Below are 18,620 nucleotides of genomic sequence, written 5' to 3' on the forward strand. Positions count from 1 at the left end.
ACCAAGAATGTTGATGAACTCTGGGAGGCATGCAAGACTGCTTTCTTTGATGTTCCTGATGACTTCATCAATAAATTGTATGAATCATTGCAGAAGCCCATGGAAGTCATACAAAATATTACATTTGGATCTCACAGCACCACTACTTAATTCACTTATGTTATGTAATATATTTTTGTATTTGAAATACATTTTCTGTTCAATTTTCACGCTACTTTCTGTAGGCGACAAAACTTTTGTCTTGCCAAAATTTGACCTTTATGACTTCACTAAATGATAAATCTTTTTTCAGTGAAACAAATATATTTTTGTACATTCAACATCATTTGGGAGGGTCTTAGCTTTCATATGAGCCATTTCTGAAACCAACTGAATAATTAAAAGTCAGGTTATTAGAAATTGTTACTACAAAATGGATAAGCGACAAGACTTTTGTCAGGCACTGTACTGTATTTAGTGACCTGTCATTACAATTAATTTACATGACATCACACCCACATTAATTAAGAAATACTATCGTGTTAAAAATAAAAGGTAAACAGCTAATCACTGTTAGGACAGATTATCATGAGATAAGCATTTGTTACTGATAACACATTCGCAAATGTTCAGTGAAGGTGTTAAGCAGTGTAATTTGACGGTTTGGTGTTAAAGTGCAAGTTTACCATTTTTACAGTGGTAGTAATATTTTATCTTCCATTGATGGCAATAGTTGTTCAACCCATTTTAACTGAGTGAGTCTCCCAGTCAAAATGGATTTGACGTCTATCACTGTCAGTTATTTTCTGAAAGGACATTTGAACAGAAGGAAGTTGATTGACCTGTGGCCTTAAATTTCAGTGTTGTTAATGGTAATATGTCAAAATCATTGTGTGGTCAATGTGAAAATCGTAAATTTTTAGAGTAACACCGGTTCGTCTACCATTGTCAATGGCAGTTAGAGATTATATTGAAAAATGTGGTGTACACAGTCTCACATGTTCAACTGGTACACACATGAAGCATCCCAGTGGAGATATTTTAAGTAATCTTTTTTTGTGTGCTGGCTCAGCATTTTCAAGGCCTACCTTTAGTCTGTGTCCCTTCGACCTTTGTGCAGTTGTATTCGTCCAACACTAGAGGGCAGCAGAGATTAAACTGCAAGTTGTGGGACATTATATAACTGGCTCTGCTAGTGCAGCTAAAGACCTGTATACAATGAAGCCAATGATAACTCATGCCCTTTTTTGCAAGTGGTTTCAGCTGGAGCATTGAACATTCATAAGCCTTTATGTCTGATTAAGAAGTACTTATATGGAAAAGATACACATAGGTTTTACTAAATTTGTATCTTCCTTTTCTGAAAATTGTATGGAAAATATACATACATACATTATCAAAATCAATTGTTTTCCATAAGTTTTTTTTTTTTTTTTGTCAGAATGATGTATGACAGTGATGTGGCCTTTAGTGAGAAAACGTAATATCAAACCTACGTAATAGGTAAAACAAAATGAAGGTGATTTTCTATTATATATGGATACTGTATACGTTTCTTCTATTTATTTTCTGTATGGGTCCCAATTACCACTTCTTGTATTAATTATTCATGTCACACAAGCACACATACAAAAAAAAAAAAAAACATCTGAGATCACAGTTGTTACTTTCACAGAACAATTTATAATTATGTACATTTCAGGACCAGCCTTTGAGACAATTGATTCCATCATATAAGCAGTGACAACATGCGCCATATACAGAGTGAAATCCATTTTTTTCCACAACTTGCATGTTTTAGCATGTGCCCTGGACTCCCATCAGGAATGTAACTGGTTTCTTCATTGGTCACTGTGGCACTAAATGAGTAAAAGAAAGAGGTTGAATTACATTCATGTCAAAAGGGAGTGAAGTTTGTCCTTTCCCTGCTGAAAGTGCTACATGAAGAAGAGCTCAATTGTGGGACATGTCCACTTGTAAGCTACTTCGTTTGAAAAAAAAAAAAACAACAACAACAACAACAAAAAAACAAAAAAAAAAACCTTCAAAATAAATTATCTTCCTTCATACTTGTATTACATTATAGTTGTAGTCTTTCTCAGTTATTAAAAGATGTCATTGTGATGTCGTTCGCTGCTAAAAAATCAGGGGAAGTTGGGGTGTGAGTTATAGTTAGAGTGGATGAAGTGCGGCGCTTGGAGCGTTTGACCTTCCCTCCACCCCTGAAGCCTCTCCACTCTTTGATCCACGCTTCCTTTGTGGAGGCATCTAGTTGGTCCAGATGCCTGGCTTGCAGGATCGGGGAGGGGGCGAGAGAGTTCCTCATCACGTGAAATGTGTACCTGGGGGAGAGAGTGCGGTGGTGAGAAAGTAGGCCAGTGAAAAACATGCGGCACTTTGATGTAAATCAGGGCATTCCTTCTAAATATCATCACTTTGAGAGGCAACCACTCATAATCTTTATAGTTAATTATTTGAATGCTTCAATACATTTGTTTCAATGTATCAATTAGTTTTAGAATGTTATTCCCCCAGCTCAAACTGCACAAGATGAATGGCAACACAAGGGGTGTCAAACTCATATTTGTTGCAGAAAAACATCACAGCTTTGGTTTCTGTTGGAGGGCCATTATGTCTGTCAAGTAGTGGCAGCACAATTAAACAACTACAGTAATTTTCGGACTATAACCCCTTAATGCCTGCAATATGAAGCAATTTTCAGCGAGTCACAAAATTTGAAAAATAAGGTCTTAATGAAACCTTTTTTTCCAAAAATAATATGCGTAATAAGCGCGCTAATATCTATAACCCTTGCTAAATCCTGTTTTTTTTTTTTCTCACGCACTCTGCAGATGCATGAGTTGACTTGCATCCATTTTTTTTTTTTTTTGAGGAAAGATATTTCAACATTCTGAATTAGTCTCAAAATCATGCAATAAGTTTATCAAATGTGATACATTCGGCAAGAAAGGGATACGCCCTGTCGAAATTAAAGCCCACAACATGCTGCCTTGACATCCTTCCTTCAAACTTTTTCAAAACTGTTTTTCATTGCATAGCCCCAGATATACTTCAGATTATAAATACTTCTCTCCAAACAAGAGAGTTTCCTCAGACTTTAAAAACTGCAGTAATAAAACCTCTACTAAAAAAACCTCATCTGGATGCCTCAACCATTAGTATTACAGGCCAATATCAAATCTGACATTCCTGGGGAAAATTATCGAAAAGGGTTGTGTACATTATCTCACTTTTGAATGGATGTAAAAGATCCAAGCCGCACATAAATTGAGTTAGTGACATAATTTGCCGGATGACACTTAATGACATATGTCATAGGCATTCATTAATGCCCATGATAGTGTTATGTCATAACTATGACGGTCTTATGGCAGTCTTATGACACTGCTGCCAAATGAAATGTTACCTATTAACCCAATTAAATAAATAAAATAAAAAAAACGCACTGGACAAAAAGCCACAGAATTCAAAATGAAGGTAAAAAATGTAGCGTCTTTTAATCCGAATATTACGGCAATTGACAACGAATGAATCATCAACTAAATCGACAGCTATTTTGAAAGTTGATTTTGTATTGCTTCAGTGATTTGAAGACAAAATTGACTAAAATTGTCCAAATCCTCTTAATGAGCGCTTTGAGAGCAAATATTCTTTTATATATTTTTCAAAGTAATGTTTTATGTATACTATATAGATATGTGTGTGTATATTATAAAAAAAAACACACACACACAAAAAAGGGGAAAACTGTAAATGATCACTGATTTTTTTTTCCAATTAAAAAGAGGAAAAATTAGTATTGACTCTTACTTTATATTTGTTTTTATTTTAATTAAAAAATATATTTAAATTGTTTAAATTAAAAAACAAAAAGGGGAAACCAGAAAGCATTCAGTTTAAAAAAAAAAATAAAAATTTATGAATATTTAGTTGATTTTTTTTTTTTTTTAAGCAAAAAAAAAAAAAAAGAAAGAAAAAAGTCAATTTTGGGTTTTTTTTTAAATGAAAAAAATGTTCAATTTTTAAGAAATAAACATAAATATTCAGATTTCTATAGTCCTCTGTTTTTCATTGATAATGTCCGAAATTCTATCAATTTTATTTGATTTATTTTTCTGTCGTGGGCCACACAAAATTACGTAGTGGTCCGGATTAGGGTCCTAGGCCTTGAGTTTGACACCTGTGTGATCTACACTCATATCTTATTCTCAACTCATTCGGTTTTTAATGGGAGGTCTAGCAATGAATGATCACTGGGAAATGAATATTTTCATTGCTACCTGGGCAATAGAGCCACCACTGTTGTGATGATGCAGACAAGGTAGAAAATAGGATCTGTCAATTGGCGCTGGAGCGTCCAGTACGAGTTGCAGGTAACGCAGGAGTTGTACAACAGCGTCAATATCAAGGACACTGCAAAACTGCCCACCATGATGATCCAATGAACCACAGTCTGAAATATAGTAATATATACATTTTTGTAAATTAAAAAAACTTTAATTGACCTAGTGTCGTGACTTTTTTTTTTTGTACTCACCCAGGCTTTGATTTCTATTGACAAATGCAGCAAAATGGTAATCAAGGAAACTGCATTCAATGGTGTTCCAAATGTAAAAACATCAACATCCAAATCTCGGTAGGTCTGCAGAAAAAGAAATCCAGTGAGTTCACACTGTAAATGACTGTAAATTCCAGTCAAATGTTTACTTACAAAGTATGGAATGAAAAAGCAGACAAGACTCTGATAAAAGGCATCAACCATGGAAATCCAGAAGGTGGAAAAACTGTAAACCTAAAATTTGGACGCACAAACCATTATATTGACTCATTACATGCAGTCTTTTTATGCACTGTAGGACAATTTAATGGTGCGTAAGACGGCTGGATAAGAATTTCACTGACCCCTGCACCTTGTCCAGTCCTATAGAGTTCAGGAACTCCAAGCAAAACCTCTGCTGAAACATCTTTGTCCATAATTCCAAACATGACGGGTGGTGCGGAGGTGAAGAAGAGGTTGAAGAAAATCAGCAACCAGTAGTCTACCATGGAGGTCGCTGTAAAGCCACAATAGAACTGATACCAGAAGAGCAGGTTGACATTGGCCTGGAAAGATAGGTGACAAAATACAAAGGTTGTGTGGATGACTAAAGGAAAGCAAGAAGAAATTGATATTACACAGCTTCTTATGGAGACCCACCAAATTCTTATAAAAGAAGTAAATGATCATATTGGCTAGGCGAGTGTAGCACCAATGTCCGTGAACCAGCAGGAGCTTTCTGAGGTGTTTGAAGCGAGATATAGCAAAATCACTCGCCATGGCTGCCTGCAATAGACAACGTGATTTGTCATTTTTGAAATAATTAGTCCCAAATATAGTACTTTAAATTTTACAAGCAAAAACATCTTCATTTCAATGACAATATTACATGTATTTGCTGATAACAATGCAAACAAATTCATTTTTCTCTCAAATTCTTAATATAGGTCAAAGGCCTTGATTCTTACCTGCATTCCCTCCTGTCCAGAAATTCCTATCCCAATATCAGCAGCTTGGATCATGTTAACGTCATTGGCACCATCACCTGTTATCAAATATTTACTGTAGTCAGTTGAAGTGTAGATGCATTAGATGCTCATATTACTAAAAGTCGTAGCTTGTTAATGTACTCCGAATGACTTATAAGGTTATTGTTTTTGTTGCTGTTTTATACACACGTACCTACGTAAACAGAGAACAAAGTGCTAAATAGGTATCTGTGAACATATTAACAGTTATTCAGATGACGACAAACAAACAAACTCTCGAACTCACCCCAAATCACTATCAAATCCATTCATATCTTCATCTTCAGTATCAGTTTTGAGCAACTGCACCAACTCAAAGTAGAGGGCACCCCTCGAGTATACAGTGGGGCAAGTAAGTATTTAGCCAACCACTAATTTTGCAAGTTCTCCCACTTGAAAATATTAGAGAGGCCTGTAATTGTCAACATGGGTAAACCTCAACCATGAGAGACAGAATGTGGGGAAAAAAACAGAAAATCACATTGTTTGATTTATAAAGAATTTATTTGCAAATCATGGTGGAAAATAAGTATTTGGTCAATACCAAAAGTTCATCTCAGTACTTTATTATATACCCTTTGTTGGCAATAACGGAGGCCAAACGTTTTCTGTAACTCTTCACAAGCTTTTCACACACTGTTGCTAGTATTTTGGCTCATTCCTCCATGCAGATCTCCTCTAGAGCAGTGATGTTTTGGAGCTGTCGTTGGGCAACACAGACTTTCAACTCCCTCCACAGATTTTCTATTGTGTTGAGATCTGGAGACTGGCTAGGCCAATCCAAGACCTTGAAATGCTTCTTACGAAGCCACTCCTTTGTTGCCCCTGGATGTGTGTTTGAGATCATTGTCATGCTGAAAGACCCAGCCACAATCTCATCTTCAATGCTCTTGCTGATGGAAGGAGATTTTCACTCAAAATCTCTCGATACGTGGCCCCATTCATTCTTTCCTTTACACAGATCAGTCGTCCTGGTCCCTTTGCAGAAAAGTAGCCCCAAAGCATGATGTTTCCACCCCCATGCTTCACAGTGGGTATGGTGTTCTTTGGATGCAATTCAGTATTCTTTCTCCTCCAAACACGAGAACCTGTGTTTCTACCAAAAAGTTCTATTTTGGTTTCATCTGACCATAACACTTTCTCCCAGTCCTCTTCTGGATCATCCAAATGCTCTCTAGCGAACCGCAGACAGGCCTGGACGTGTACTTTCTTCAGCAGGGGGACACGTCTGGCAGTGCAGGATTTGAGTCCCTGGCGGCGCATTGTGTTACTGATAGTAGCCTTTGTTATTGTGGTCCCAGCTCTCTGTAGGTCATTCACTAGGTCCCCCCGTGTGGTTCTGGGATTTTTGCTCACCGTTCTTGTCATCATTTTGACGCCACGGGGTGAGATCTTGCATGGAGCCGCAGATCGAGGGAGATTATCAGTGGTCTTGTATGTCTTACATTTTCTAATAATTGCTCCCACAGTTGATTTCTTTACACCAAGCGTTTTATCTGTTGCAGATTCAGTCTTCCCAGCCTGGTGCAGGTCTACAATTTTGTCTCTGGTGTCCTTCGACAACTCTTTGGTCTTGGCCATAGTGGACAGGTGTATTTTATAACGATAATGAGTTAAACCAGGTGCCATTAATACAAGTAACGAGTGGAGCCTCGTTAGACCTCGTTAGAAGAAGTTAGACCTCTTTGACAACCAGAAATCTTGCTTGTTTGTAAGTGACTAAATACCTACTTTCCACTCTAATTTGGAAATAAATTCTTTAAAAATCAAATAATGTGATTTTCTGTTTTTTTCCCACATTCTCTCATGGTTGAGGTTTACCCATGTTGACAATTACAGGCCTCTCTAATCTTTTCAAGTAGGAGAACTTGCACAATTGGTGGTTGACTAAATACTTATTTGCCCCACTGTAAGTATCAACATATAAGTCGCACCTGAGTATGAGTCGCAGGCCCAGCCAAACTATGAAAAAAAAGTGTGACTTATAGTTCGTAAAATACAGTAATATTACTTACTAATATCACACAAGGGTTATAATCGTTAACTAAAGCGAACAAAATGATGAAATGAGAATTGAAAAAACATTTCTGTGAACTGAAATAAATAAAATCTATAATTAAAAGAAAAAATGAGAGCTAACTGAAACAACATGTTTTCACAAAACTAAAACCAACTAGCACCGGTACCGATACAGCACGAAAAGGGCATTGTTGTTATGAGGCAGTACTAAGAAACAGTGTACCGTTACTGCGCAATGCAGTGAGCCCTCGTGTTTTGTGCTTAATGGGGACCAAAACCCACCGCGATAAGTGAAAAACCGCGAAGTAGCCCAGAATTTTTATTTTTTTTTTGTCTTTTGTGCGTGTGTTAGCATTGGAAAGAGATACATGTAAGCAGACATACATGATTTTATTAACATACATAAGCATAACATAAACAAGTCATACATACGTAAGTTTAATTACTTTTTTACTTTTTACTTTTATGTATATGGCGGAAAACACTCAGGTGACTTGAAGTTTCGCTCTGGGAGCTCCAATTTTCAAAAATTTCAAAATTGTCCTATATGCATGTGTGATACATCACTGGACAGCTTAAAATCTCAATTTTCTGGGGGAGGAAAGATTTTGAACAGGAGAGCATTTAAAAAAATAAATAAATAATTTAAACAGCAAAACCCTAACTGGAGGTGAGAGCATGCGAGAGCATAATTAAAGACCCCATGATTTTAATGAGATATTATCACGTACTTACCTCTTTTCAATCTAAATACTCCATGTAGCATGTACCACCGAGTGTCAAGACACAGCTGTGAATGGCCACAGCTTGATTTTTTGGGGATTTTAGGGGTGAAACATAGTAATATAACAAGGGTCGCGATGCAGAAATCGCCGCCATCAAGGAGTGGTCAATATTTTCATTTTCAGATATTTACCCTTTTAAATGTTCTTTTTTTTTCAATTTTCTTTGTTTGGATCAATTATTGATCATCTAAAATATTGGGGAAAATGCGACAGTGACAAAAAAAAAATACAATTAAGCAATAGTTATGAGGTAGATATCCATGACTTTTTTACAGACGCCAATTTTTTCATGTAACGTAATTTGTTTAAAAGTTTAAAACGTGCGAGTGAAAAATTTATTTAAGTCTTTTTTTTTTTTTTAAACTAAATATTAGACATCAATTAATGATTCTAAGCTAAAAATAACAGACATTTCGAATAATAAATATAATTACTTACCTTCTTTTTATGGCTGGGCCGAAACAAAAGCGGTCGTGTGACGTCTGTAAACGGGGGTTTCCAGGGTAAAACGGACAAATTAAAAATAGTTCGGGGGATTAATGTGCCATGAAACTGCTATGGCAGCATATAGATATATTGGTCTATCAAACACAACAGTTCCTTTGGATCAAAATACAGCAGTTTATTTTAAAGAGGAGTGCAAGAGCAAAAACTGCTTTTTCAGCCTTGTCTGTCTTTTCCACCATATATATTTTAATAAACGGTTTTAAGCACTTCAAATGTAATAATTATGATCAACTCAAATCCCCCAAGTTGCTCAATTACACACAATGAGTTGCCACAGCAACTGTTTAACAAGTTAAACGAAGATTAAAGCATGCGGCGCTTTGAAGTTCGCGTATCTGGCAAGATCAAACCCAAATATGTCAATCATCGTTAACTTTAATAAGTACACCCACCAGTGCACTGCCTGACCAAGAAAAGCAGCAAGAGGGTGAGTGAGACTACGTGATCGGATCGGGACACCTCATCTGTATTCATTTATCTAATTTTTAATCGAAAAAAAATCTGCGATGAACTGAGGGAACGAAGTTTGAAAAGCAAAGTAGCGAGGGATCACTGCATGTATTTTTCCAGATCTAGTTTTTTAACCAATGGTCTCCCAGTCAAAGATGGCTGCCATAAAAAACAGAGCACTTGTCGCCCTTCCCGAGATTATGATAGTGTTGTCCAATTATTCTTCTTCAATGGCAGCTAATGATCTCAGTGTCTGAGCAAGCCATGATCGTGAAAGTGATTAAGCATTAAATGAATTCTTGTTTTAAACATTCTTTCAAAAAAACGTGGTATCGTTACAATATCAGTTTTGAAGTGAATGGCAATATACAGTACAGAATAACAGCAACAAGCACAAACAACTGTGAAAGTGATCTTTTTGACTTACCGACAGCCAGAGTCATGACCCCGAGCTTGTCCCTGATGAGCTTCACCACTCCGCTTTTCTGCAAAGGTGTGACTCGACAGCATAGAACGGAGTGGCAACGCTTTGCCAATTCCACAAAGCGGCCTTGCAGATCCTCGGACAAAAGCATGGCTAGGGTGCGTCCGTCGATCACCAGAGAGATGTCGGGGGTCGTATCTATGTTGCTAGGGTCATTTTCATACCTCCTCACCTCTTCCAGGGTGCAGTCCAGGATGGAAGTGCATATGAGCTGAATAAAATGTAAAAGAAAAAATGTGACGTCAGGCTAAACTCACTTCAATACGATAGAAAATTGGTGACATAGTGAATAGCTTTCCTTGCTTCCATCAAGCCTACATAGTCAAAATGTCATATTAAATGTGAGGTGATGATTGGGAGAGTGCATCCCTGGGGTGGTCAATGCTGGTAAAAATAGTTGAACCAATAAAGCTCAAATCGGGATCACAGGAGGAGATATATTTCCTGTGAGGGTTCAATATTAGGCTACTAATTAGATATGAAAGGCTTAGTTATTGTATCAGCAGGAACTCACCCCATCTATCATTCATGACAAGTACAATGTGAGATTCATAAAGCTCTACGCTTATCACCTCTAGACAGTACTGCAATTGAAGGCTATTTGAGATGTGTGATAATCGCACTTGGTCAGCTTGTTAGGAATGGCTCCGGTTTTTGCTGCATCACATGACACTGGAACCTTTCTCAAAAGAATTTGACCTTTCATTATATCATAAAACTGCTCAAATGTTTAAGTCACTTTTAAAATGAGGGAAAAGTCAGTGTCAAAGTTAGAGATTAAATAAGTGACCGCCACAAAATTCAGTGCTGTCATTTGAAATAGGAGCTTAGAAATGTCTCTATATGACTTAATACATACTGAATTTTCAGACTATAAGTCACACCAGCATAAAAAATGCGCAATGAAGAGGAAAAAAACTAGGGCTGTCAAATGATTAAAATTTTTAATCAAGCTAATTACAGCTTAAAAATTAATTAATCGTAATGAATCGCAATTCAAACCATCTGTAAAATATGCCATATTTTTCTGTAAATTATTGTTGGAATGGAAAGATAAGACACAAGATGGAAATATACTTTCAACATACGGTACATAAGTACTGTATTTGTTTATTATAACAATAAATAAACAAGATGGCATTAAGATTATTAACATTCTGTTAAAGCGATCCGTGGATAGAAAGACTTGTAGTTCTTAAAAGATAAATGTTAGTACATTTACATTTACATTAAAATCCCTCTTAATGTTTTCGTTTGAATAAAATTTGTAAAATTTTCAATCAAAAAAAAAAAAAAACTAGTAGCCCGCCAATGTTGATGTCAATAATTACACAATGCTCATGGGTGCTGAAGCTCATAAAATCAGTCGCACCCAAGCGCCAGCAGAGGGCAACAAAACTCCAAAAAACACAAGTAACAAGTGGACATGACACTGTCATTTTAATCTGTTTGAGCGGGGCATGTACGTTAATTGCGTCAAATATTTTAACGTGATTAATTTTAAAAATTAATTACTGCCCGTTAACGCCATAATTTTGACAGCCCTAAAAAAACATATGTATAAGTCGCACCTGAGTATAAGTCGCATTTCTGGGGGAAATTATTTGATAAAATCCAACACCAAGAACAGACATGTCATCTTGAAATGCAATTTAAAATCAAAATAGAGAATAGAGAATAGAGAACAACAGGCTGAATAAATGTACGGTATGCTAACGTTACATGACGCATAAACGTTGAACTAGTGTTGTTTTGGCAGACATTTTAATTTTCATTTTTGCCTTAGTCTTTTGGACGAAAATACTTATTAGTCTTAGGCATTTTTTAGTCATTTCAAAATGCGTTCGTCTTCGTCTAGTTTTAGTCAACGAAAACAAATTTCATGTAGTTTTAGTTGACAATTGTCAATATGTTTTCGTCTATAAACGTCAAAAGTTTTAGTCCATGAATAAATAAATAAATAAATAAATAAACAAATAAAAGGTTTCCAACAATTTCTAATGAACATGACAGACGAGCACATAACTGTAGAGTCTACAAGGACATCACTATTTTCATGGTGATAATACATACTCAGCAGGAAAGCAGCACATTATTTGCCATTAATTAGACACATCTGGACGCCACGAACTGTATGCAAAACGTTTTCCAAGAGTTTAAGAAGACACCAAGTCACCGCGCTAAATGCTAATGCTGACATAAGCGCTATGCTAACGCTACAAGTTAATTTAGTGTGTGATGATCACTCAGCACAGACCTTTAAAGGCTAAAACAACATGGCATATCTAGCCAAAATAAGGAAGCAAAACTTACCGAGCAGCACCTTGACACATATGTTTCACAAAACGAGCCTGGAATGGGCACAGGCGGCCAGTGACTATGTGTGTGTGTGTGTGTGTTTGGGAGGTGCAGCACATCACATGAGTGACACGACCAAACACTATTAAATGTGTTCTAACTACACATAAGAAAATAACACACATTCTAAATTTATGACGGAAGCTTTGGCGAATTTTCATCTCGTTCTCGTGTCGTCTGACGACAACTGGCATCCATCTCGTTATGTTTTAGTCTCCCAAGACACGTTTTCAGTGCGTCATCGTGACGTTATTGTCATGAAAAACATTGTTCGTTGACGAAATATTTTCGTTATGGTCATCGTTGACGAAAACAACATTGCATTGAACGCCAAACTTTCTTTCTGCTGCTTGATCACCGTTTTCAGCTGCTTATTCCACTACGTGCAGTTTGTAATCTGCAGACTACGATTTTCTTTTCAGTGCAATTTTGTTCAGCCCTTCTCAGTTGTTTTTATTTGTTTTTATAAAGTACCGCCAATGTTGAAACACAAGCCTTGAGCACCCTCTTGTGGTTGAGTGTGAAGATATCATGTGAAATGATATAATAATGTCTTAATTATTTCACACATAAATCACTCCAGAGTATAAGTCGCACCCCCTACCCAAACTATGAAAAAAAATGCAATTTATATTCCGAAAAATACGGTATGCACCCATTTTCAATGCCGTTTTCTTTTGAGGGCCACAGGGTCATGGAGCCACAGCATTACGGCAACAAACAAATAATCTTTTCAGCCCAAATGCCTGTAAATCAGATAACATAATTGGCCCACTCCTGAAAAGCACAGAAATTTGGGGCGGAAGGGTTAATTGTTGTGCTGTTGATTCATTAAAAAGCATAAACTCGTTTTTCCTCTGCCTAAAATGCACCCTCCCACCAGTTTTGAGGACAGTGCATTTAAGTCAGACGGACAAAATCGTGTTAATTATAGTATGATGAGATGATGAGTGACATGTGTGTTCAGTTCATTGAATACTAAACTGTCCTTAGTTGTAAATGTGAGTGTGAATGGTTGTTTGTCTATGTCCTGTGATGGACACACTGCACACCACCTCTCGCCCAAAGTCAGCTGGGGCAGACAACAGCTCACTGGTGACCCCAATGATTAGCCGTATTGAGAATGAATGAATGGGATTGATAAAATTTAAATGTGGGTGAGGTCAGGGCTTTCAAGTTCTTCTACAATGAACTCATTACGTCCTGATGGGCGTAATTCCGTACCCTGAGGCAAGGGCGGATGTAGAAACAATTTATGGGATAGCAAGAGGGGGGCAGAAACTTTTTGAGGGTGGCAAATATTTCACAATGGTATATTACACTATCGATTCTTTAGAAAATTATTTGATATTCCGTACGAATCGATTCAAGGGCCTTCGATCGATTTAAAACATATTACTAAGGCAGTTAACATAATCAGTTCCAATTTACCGTATTTTCACAAACCATAAGGTGCACCTAAAAGTAAAATATTTTCTCAAAAATGGACGGTGCACCTAATAATCTGTGCCTATAGTGTGGACTGAGTACTAAAATGTGTCTGTCTGACTGAGCAATTTTTGAAAAGGTGTACGTAAGTGAAAGCTGCATGAGAACCATAAAGGGAGAAGGCTGCGTGCGAAAGGGGGCGTGCTCCCAGTAGCTGTAACGTTCAAGTGAGTGCGTTAGGTTTAACAACATTGTTTCGAAAAGGGCATCTACTGCGAAGAGACACACACTTACCAAGCCAATTTTAAAGTCAGGCAATCAACTACGCAAAACAAAAAAAACTGCAACCTATGTAGATTTTTAGGAGGGAAACGCTACCTAAAGAAAAGTTGAGCTGCCTTGTTTGATGGAGACCTAGCCCAGTTATTCAATTCGGGTACAGAAGATGAAGACTGGTGGATTTGCGGATTGATTAAAAATTATATGAGCACTTTGTTAAATTCTTTAATGAAGCACAATTGAACTCAGTTTTGCTCCCGCTGCCTTTAAAAAAAAAAAAATTCTATCACGCACATGCTAGCACACATGCTAGCGAGCATACTAGCGTATGTTTTTCATGTGCCTAATAATGCAGTGTGCCTTGTGTGTATTTTAAATACAGGAATATCACCCGAAAATTAGCCTGCACCTTTTAACACGGTGCACCCTATGGTAGCGAAAATACGGTACCTAAAGAAATAAAAAATACAAATGAGATTTGATGTGTTTTGTTGTGAAAACATTTTTAATGAAAAAAAATATATAACAAAATCGCATCATTTTGCACATTGATCGAATTATGTGTAATTGTGCTTATAACAAATTGGAGTACAGATATTGAGTCAGAGTTTGCAAAGAAATCATATGTAGACATTACAAAAAGACCCAAGTGATATTTACAAATTGATATTGAGCAGCTTAGCTTCATACAATCTTTTTTATTGAAGTATTATTATTAGAGCTGTCAAAATTATCGTGTTAATGGGCGGTAATTAATTTTTATAATTAATAAAATATATTATATATATTATAATATATTATATTAATATAAAATATTTGATGCAATTAACGGACATGCCCCGCTCAGACAGATTTAAATGACAGCACAGTGAAATGCCCACTTCTTAATTGTGTTTTATGGAGTTTTGCCACCCTCTGCTGGCGCTTGGGTGCGACTGATTTTATGAGCTTCAGCACCCATGAGCATTGTGTAATTATTGACATCAACAATGGCGGGCTACTAGTTTATTTTTTGATTGAAAATTTTACAAATTTTATCAAAACGAAAACATTAAGAGGGGTTTTAATATAAAATTTCTATAACTTGTACTAACATTTATCTTTTAAGAATTACAAGCCTTTCTATCCATGGATCGCTTTAACAGAATGTTAATAATGTTAATGCCATCTTGTTAATTTATTGTTATAATAAACAAATACAGTCCTTATGTACCGTATGTTGAATGTATATATCTATCTTGTGTCTTATCTTTCCATACCAACAATAATTTACAGAAAAATATGGCATATTTTATAGATGGTTTGAAATGCGATTAATTGCGATTAATTACGATTAATTATTTTTAAACTGTAATTAACTCGATTAAAAATTTTAATCGTTTGACAGCCCTAATTATTATTATTAGGGTCCTCACTGTACTACTATTACTACTTAATTGATGGCAGTAATGTCCAATTGACAGCAGCTTTTTATTTTTTTCATCGGTCCTGAGTGGGTTGGCAACTGGGATGTGTAGCCTATTTTTTAGGGTGGCAGTTGCCTCCCCATAACACCCTGGTGGATTCGCCCCTGCCCTGAGGAAGCATAGAATTGTCTAAAACCTCTAAAACACTGAGGAAGCATAGAATTGTCTAAAACTTCTAAAACAGGAATAGCGCTGCACTTTTGTCGATATTGTGTGAAATACTTTTTATGTAAATATATTTGAAGCATTTTCACTGGTTCTAAATGTTAAGAGTTATCACAGAGTAGCACTAATGGTTATCCGTGTCATCCGGTGAGATGCGCAGATAAGCAGTCATAACAGGGCTCCTCACCTTACTATTGCAGCTCATGTTAATCACTAGGTCTTCATCTTCCAGCAGCCTGCAGGCATAGCCAATGTTGACAGCCGTCTCCGGCTTGTCACCAGTCAGCACCCACACCTTGATCCCTGCTTCCCGCAGTGCCTGGATGGTGTCTGAAGCGCTCTCCTGCAGACGGTCCTCAATGCCTGTCGCCCCTGCAGGAAGTCGTGTGATTTACAGATAGATGTATGTTTTACAGACATGCGGATGGATGCGTTGTTACCCAGCAGGGTGAGGTTTGTCTCCAGCTGCACAGCGGTGTCCATAATGAGCTGCTCTCTGCCGTCAATGGAGGCCATAGCGCTCTGTCTGTTCACAGACCAGGTATTATATTCTTCGGCGCTCACGACCTGAAGCACACCAATCGAAAACGAGTTGTGGCGATTGCAGACATACGTTTACCATTTAGCAACAGGAATTGACTTGGAATTAGGAGTGGGAACCTCTTGGTACCTCATGATACGATACGATTTGCAATACAAAGCTCACGATAACGATGATCTGACGATATGGCGATACAACGATTATTGATACATTGGTCAGGAAATCATTGTAGGATTTTCTACAAACAACTAATAAACAGAAAAACAAGTTTCTGCTGTGAAGTGGAATGAGTTTATCGCTAGTAGACGTCCAATCCATTTGAACTGGGAGGGTGGCAGCGAATGAACATTCGTTCATTCGCTGCCATCCCTCTCACTTCAAACGGATTGAACGTCTATGGCCGTCAGTGGCAACCAATGAGTCAATGAGGTAATTTTGGGCCATTTAAGGTCATTTACCTGTTGATTTTCAGTTACTTCCTGTTGTTTTTGGGGTACTTTATGGGTCACTTCCTGTTTATTTTGAGTTACAGAACAGGAAGTGACCTGGGAATCACCCAAATGAATAGGCAGTGACTCAAACTCAACAGGAAATGACCTGTAAAGACCTGTAAATGCCCCGAAAATCGGACTGAATGACTGTGAATGCTCTGGTTTTGTATGAATGTTCCCAGTCTAGATGGATTGGGCGTCGAGCACTGTCAATGGCAGCCTTAGAGTTAACTGAGACACTTTTATGGTGGAAGATTTTGGTAGCATTTTGATAATTCCTTTTTTTTTTTTTTTTTTTTTTTAAACATTGATACCTTTTTAAAACAATATCTCGATTCTTGACAGAAGCATATCGATAACCTTTTGGGATACAAAGTATCACGATATATCACCATTTTGATATTTTGTCACACCCATACTTGGAATTGCCCCAGAATTAATAGGAAGTGACCATGTATGCAGACAAATTCACAGAAAGTGACCCAGAATCAACAAGAAGTGACCCAAAATTAACAGTGCTCCCTACAGTGGATATCGATACGAAAGTTTTCATTAGCTTAAAGGGATCCATGGATCGAAAGGCTTGTAGTTCTTAAAAGACAAAGGTTATTATGACTTAAAACAATTTGATATTGAAACCTTACTTTCGTTTTTAGACAATTTGTAAAATTAGTTTAGCTAGTAGGTTGCCATTGTTGTAGACGTCACAGAGCGGTGACGTCACATGGTTACGCTGACAGGCCTCCATTGTATGGCTAGCAACATAAATGTCATCTGTTCAACCCTTTCAATTTGAACCCGAGAGGAACATTAATCAGCATGACAGCACTGTCTATATTTCACAAAACGAGCAGCAAAAGCAAAATTAACAGGAAAGGCGGGATGAGACGAGACGAGAGAAGAAAAAAAAAACGTGTTCTGCCAAAATGTGCTTCACCGACAAAACGTCTACAAGAGGCGAATTTGACACCCAAAGTACTACAGTGTGTTTTCAGCTTGGTTTGTTCAGATGCATACATAGAGAATATACGTAGTAAAGATGCCTTAAGAAAACACTTAAATGTAGTAATATCTAATAAGGGTGGTTTAAATATGCTACGCAACAAATGTGGTCAACAGATCAATAATCTGCTCTAAAACTACCACAAGAAAACACAATGCTTAAAAGTATGAGAGGGAAACACATGCATAAAGTATTTTGAGGCAATGAAAAGGTAATAAAAGACTCAATAAAAGCACAAATAGTAAGTAATCGCCGCTTTTAACTGATGTGCGCAAGTGTTGGACGTCTCGCCACATAGAAGGAATCTGAGCCTCTATTTCGCGCATAAAATATGGTGCCCTCTGTAGGTCAAAACGTACTAAATACAGGTATTATAGATTTTTAAATCAATGGCAATATTTTATGTTTCTAATAACAAAGAGAACAATTGTGGCTTATTAGAACCTTTAAGTCTTTAAGTCCCAGGTTCCCTTTAACTCATTCACTACCAGCCCAGGTCACTGAGTATGTGTTGTTGTAGTTAGTAAAAGTGGTAAATTGATATTGAAATACGTGTTGACGGCAATAGATGTCTAATTCATTTCACCTGGATTGGATAGAATGATCCCAACTTAAAATGGATTGGATGTCTATTGCCGTCAATGGCAGCCAAAGAGTTGTGAGGTCATAACAGATTTATCAAACAAAACCAAAAAAAAAAAACAAAAAAAAATCACTAAAAGACCCAGAGCAAAATACACATGAGCCACACTAATTTGAATGTCTTTCTTCTTCTTTTATTTCAATTATTACAAATTGTTTTGATTTATTAATTTAAATTTTATTTGAAGTTTACATTTATTTTGTATAGAAATACTAATATTTTTTATTACTCATAGATTTTTTTTCATTTGTGTATTTTTTTTTTAAATTTAGTTATTAAAATTAAAAGAAAATCTCGAAATAGATCCTTCAATTAATTCATTCATTTCATTTAAGATTATTTCTCTATTGTTTTTATTGCCTATTGCAAAATACAGGCGGGCAACACTAATACCACAATTTGGATGGATTTCAAATGTGGGCCACAAAATATTGTC

The 18,620-nt window shown here is 36.7% G+C and overlaps 1 protein-coding gene across 1 annotated transcript in view; it reads right to left on the reverse strand.

Moving 5' to 3' along the window:
* Nucleotides 1-1,655: 1,655 nt before the first annotated feature.
* Nucleotides 1,656-18,620, reverse strand: part of atp10b (ATPase phospholipid transporting 10B) — a 47,326-nt gene continuing 30,361 nt past the window's right edge. The window contains exons 12-21 of the mRNA XM_057849346.1: nt 15,947-16,073; nt 15,694-15,878; nt 9,754-10,021; nt 5,506-5,582; nt 5,198-5,323; nt 4,903-5,103; nt 4,712-4,792; nt 4,538-4,642; nt 4,281-4,453; nt 1,656-2,321 (exon numbers count right to left, since the gene is read on the reverse strand). Coding sequence (XP_057705329.1) covers nt 2,078-2,321; nt 4,281-4,453; nt 4,538-4,642; nt 4,712-4,792; nt 4,903-5,103; nt 5,198-5,323; nt 5,506-5,582; nt 9,754-10,021; nt 15,694-15,878; nt 15,947-16,073 — 1,587 coding nt within the window. The 3' untranslated portion in view covers nt 1,656-2,077. The remainder of the gene's footprint in view (nt 2,322-4,280; nt 4,454-4,537; nt 4,643-4,711; nt 4,793-4,902; nt 5,104-5,197; nt 5,324-5,505; nt 5,583-9,753; nt 10,022-15,693; nt 15,879-15,946; nt 16,074-18,620) is intronic.

The sequence above is a fragment of the Corythoichthys intestinalis genome, chromosome 11 (genome assembly GCF_030265065.1).
Source record: "Corythoichthys intestinalis isolate RoL2023-P3 chromosome 11, ASM3026506v1, whole genome shotgun sequence".
Taxonomy (NCBI): Eukaryota; Metazoa; Chordata; class Actinopteri; order Syngnathiformes; family Syngnathidae; genus Corythoichthys; species Corythoichthys intestinalis.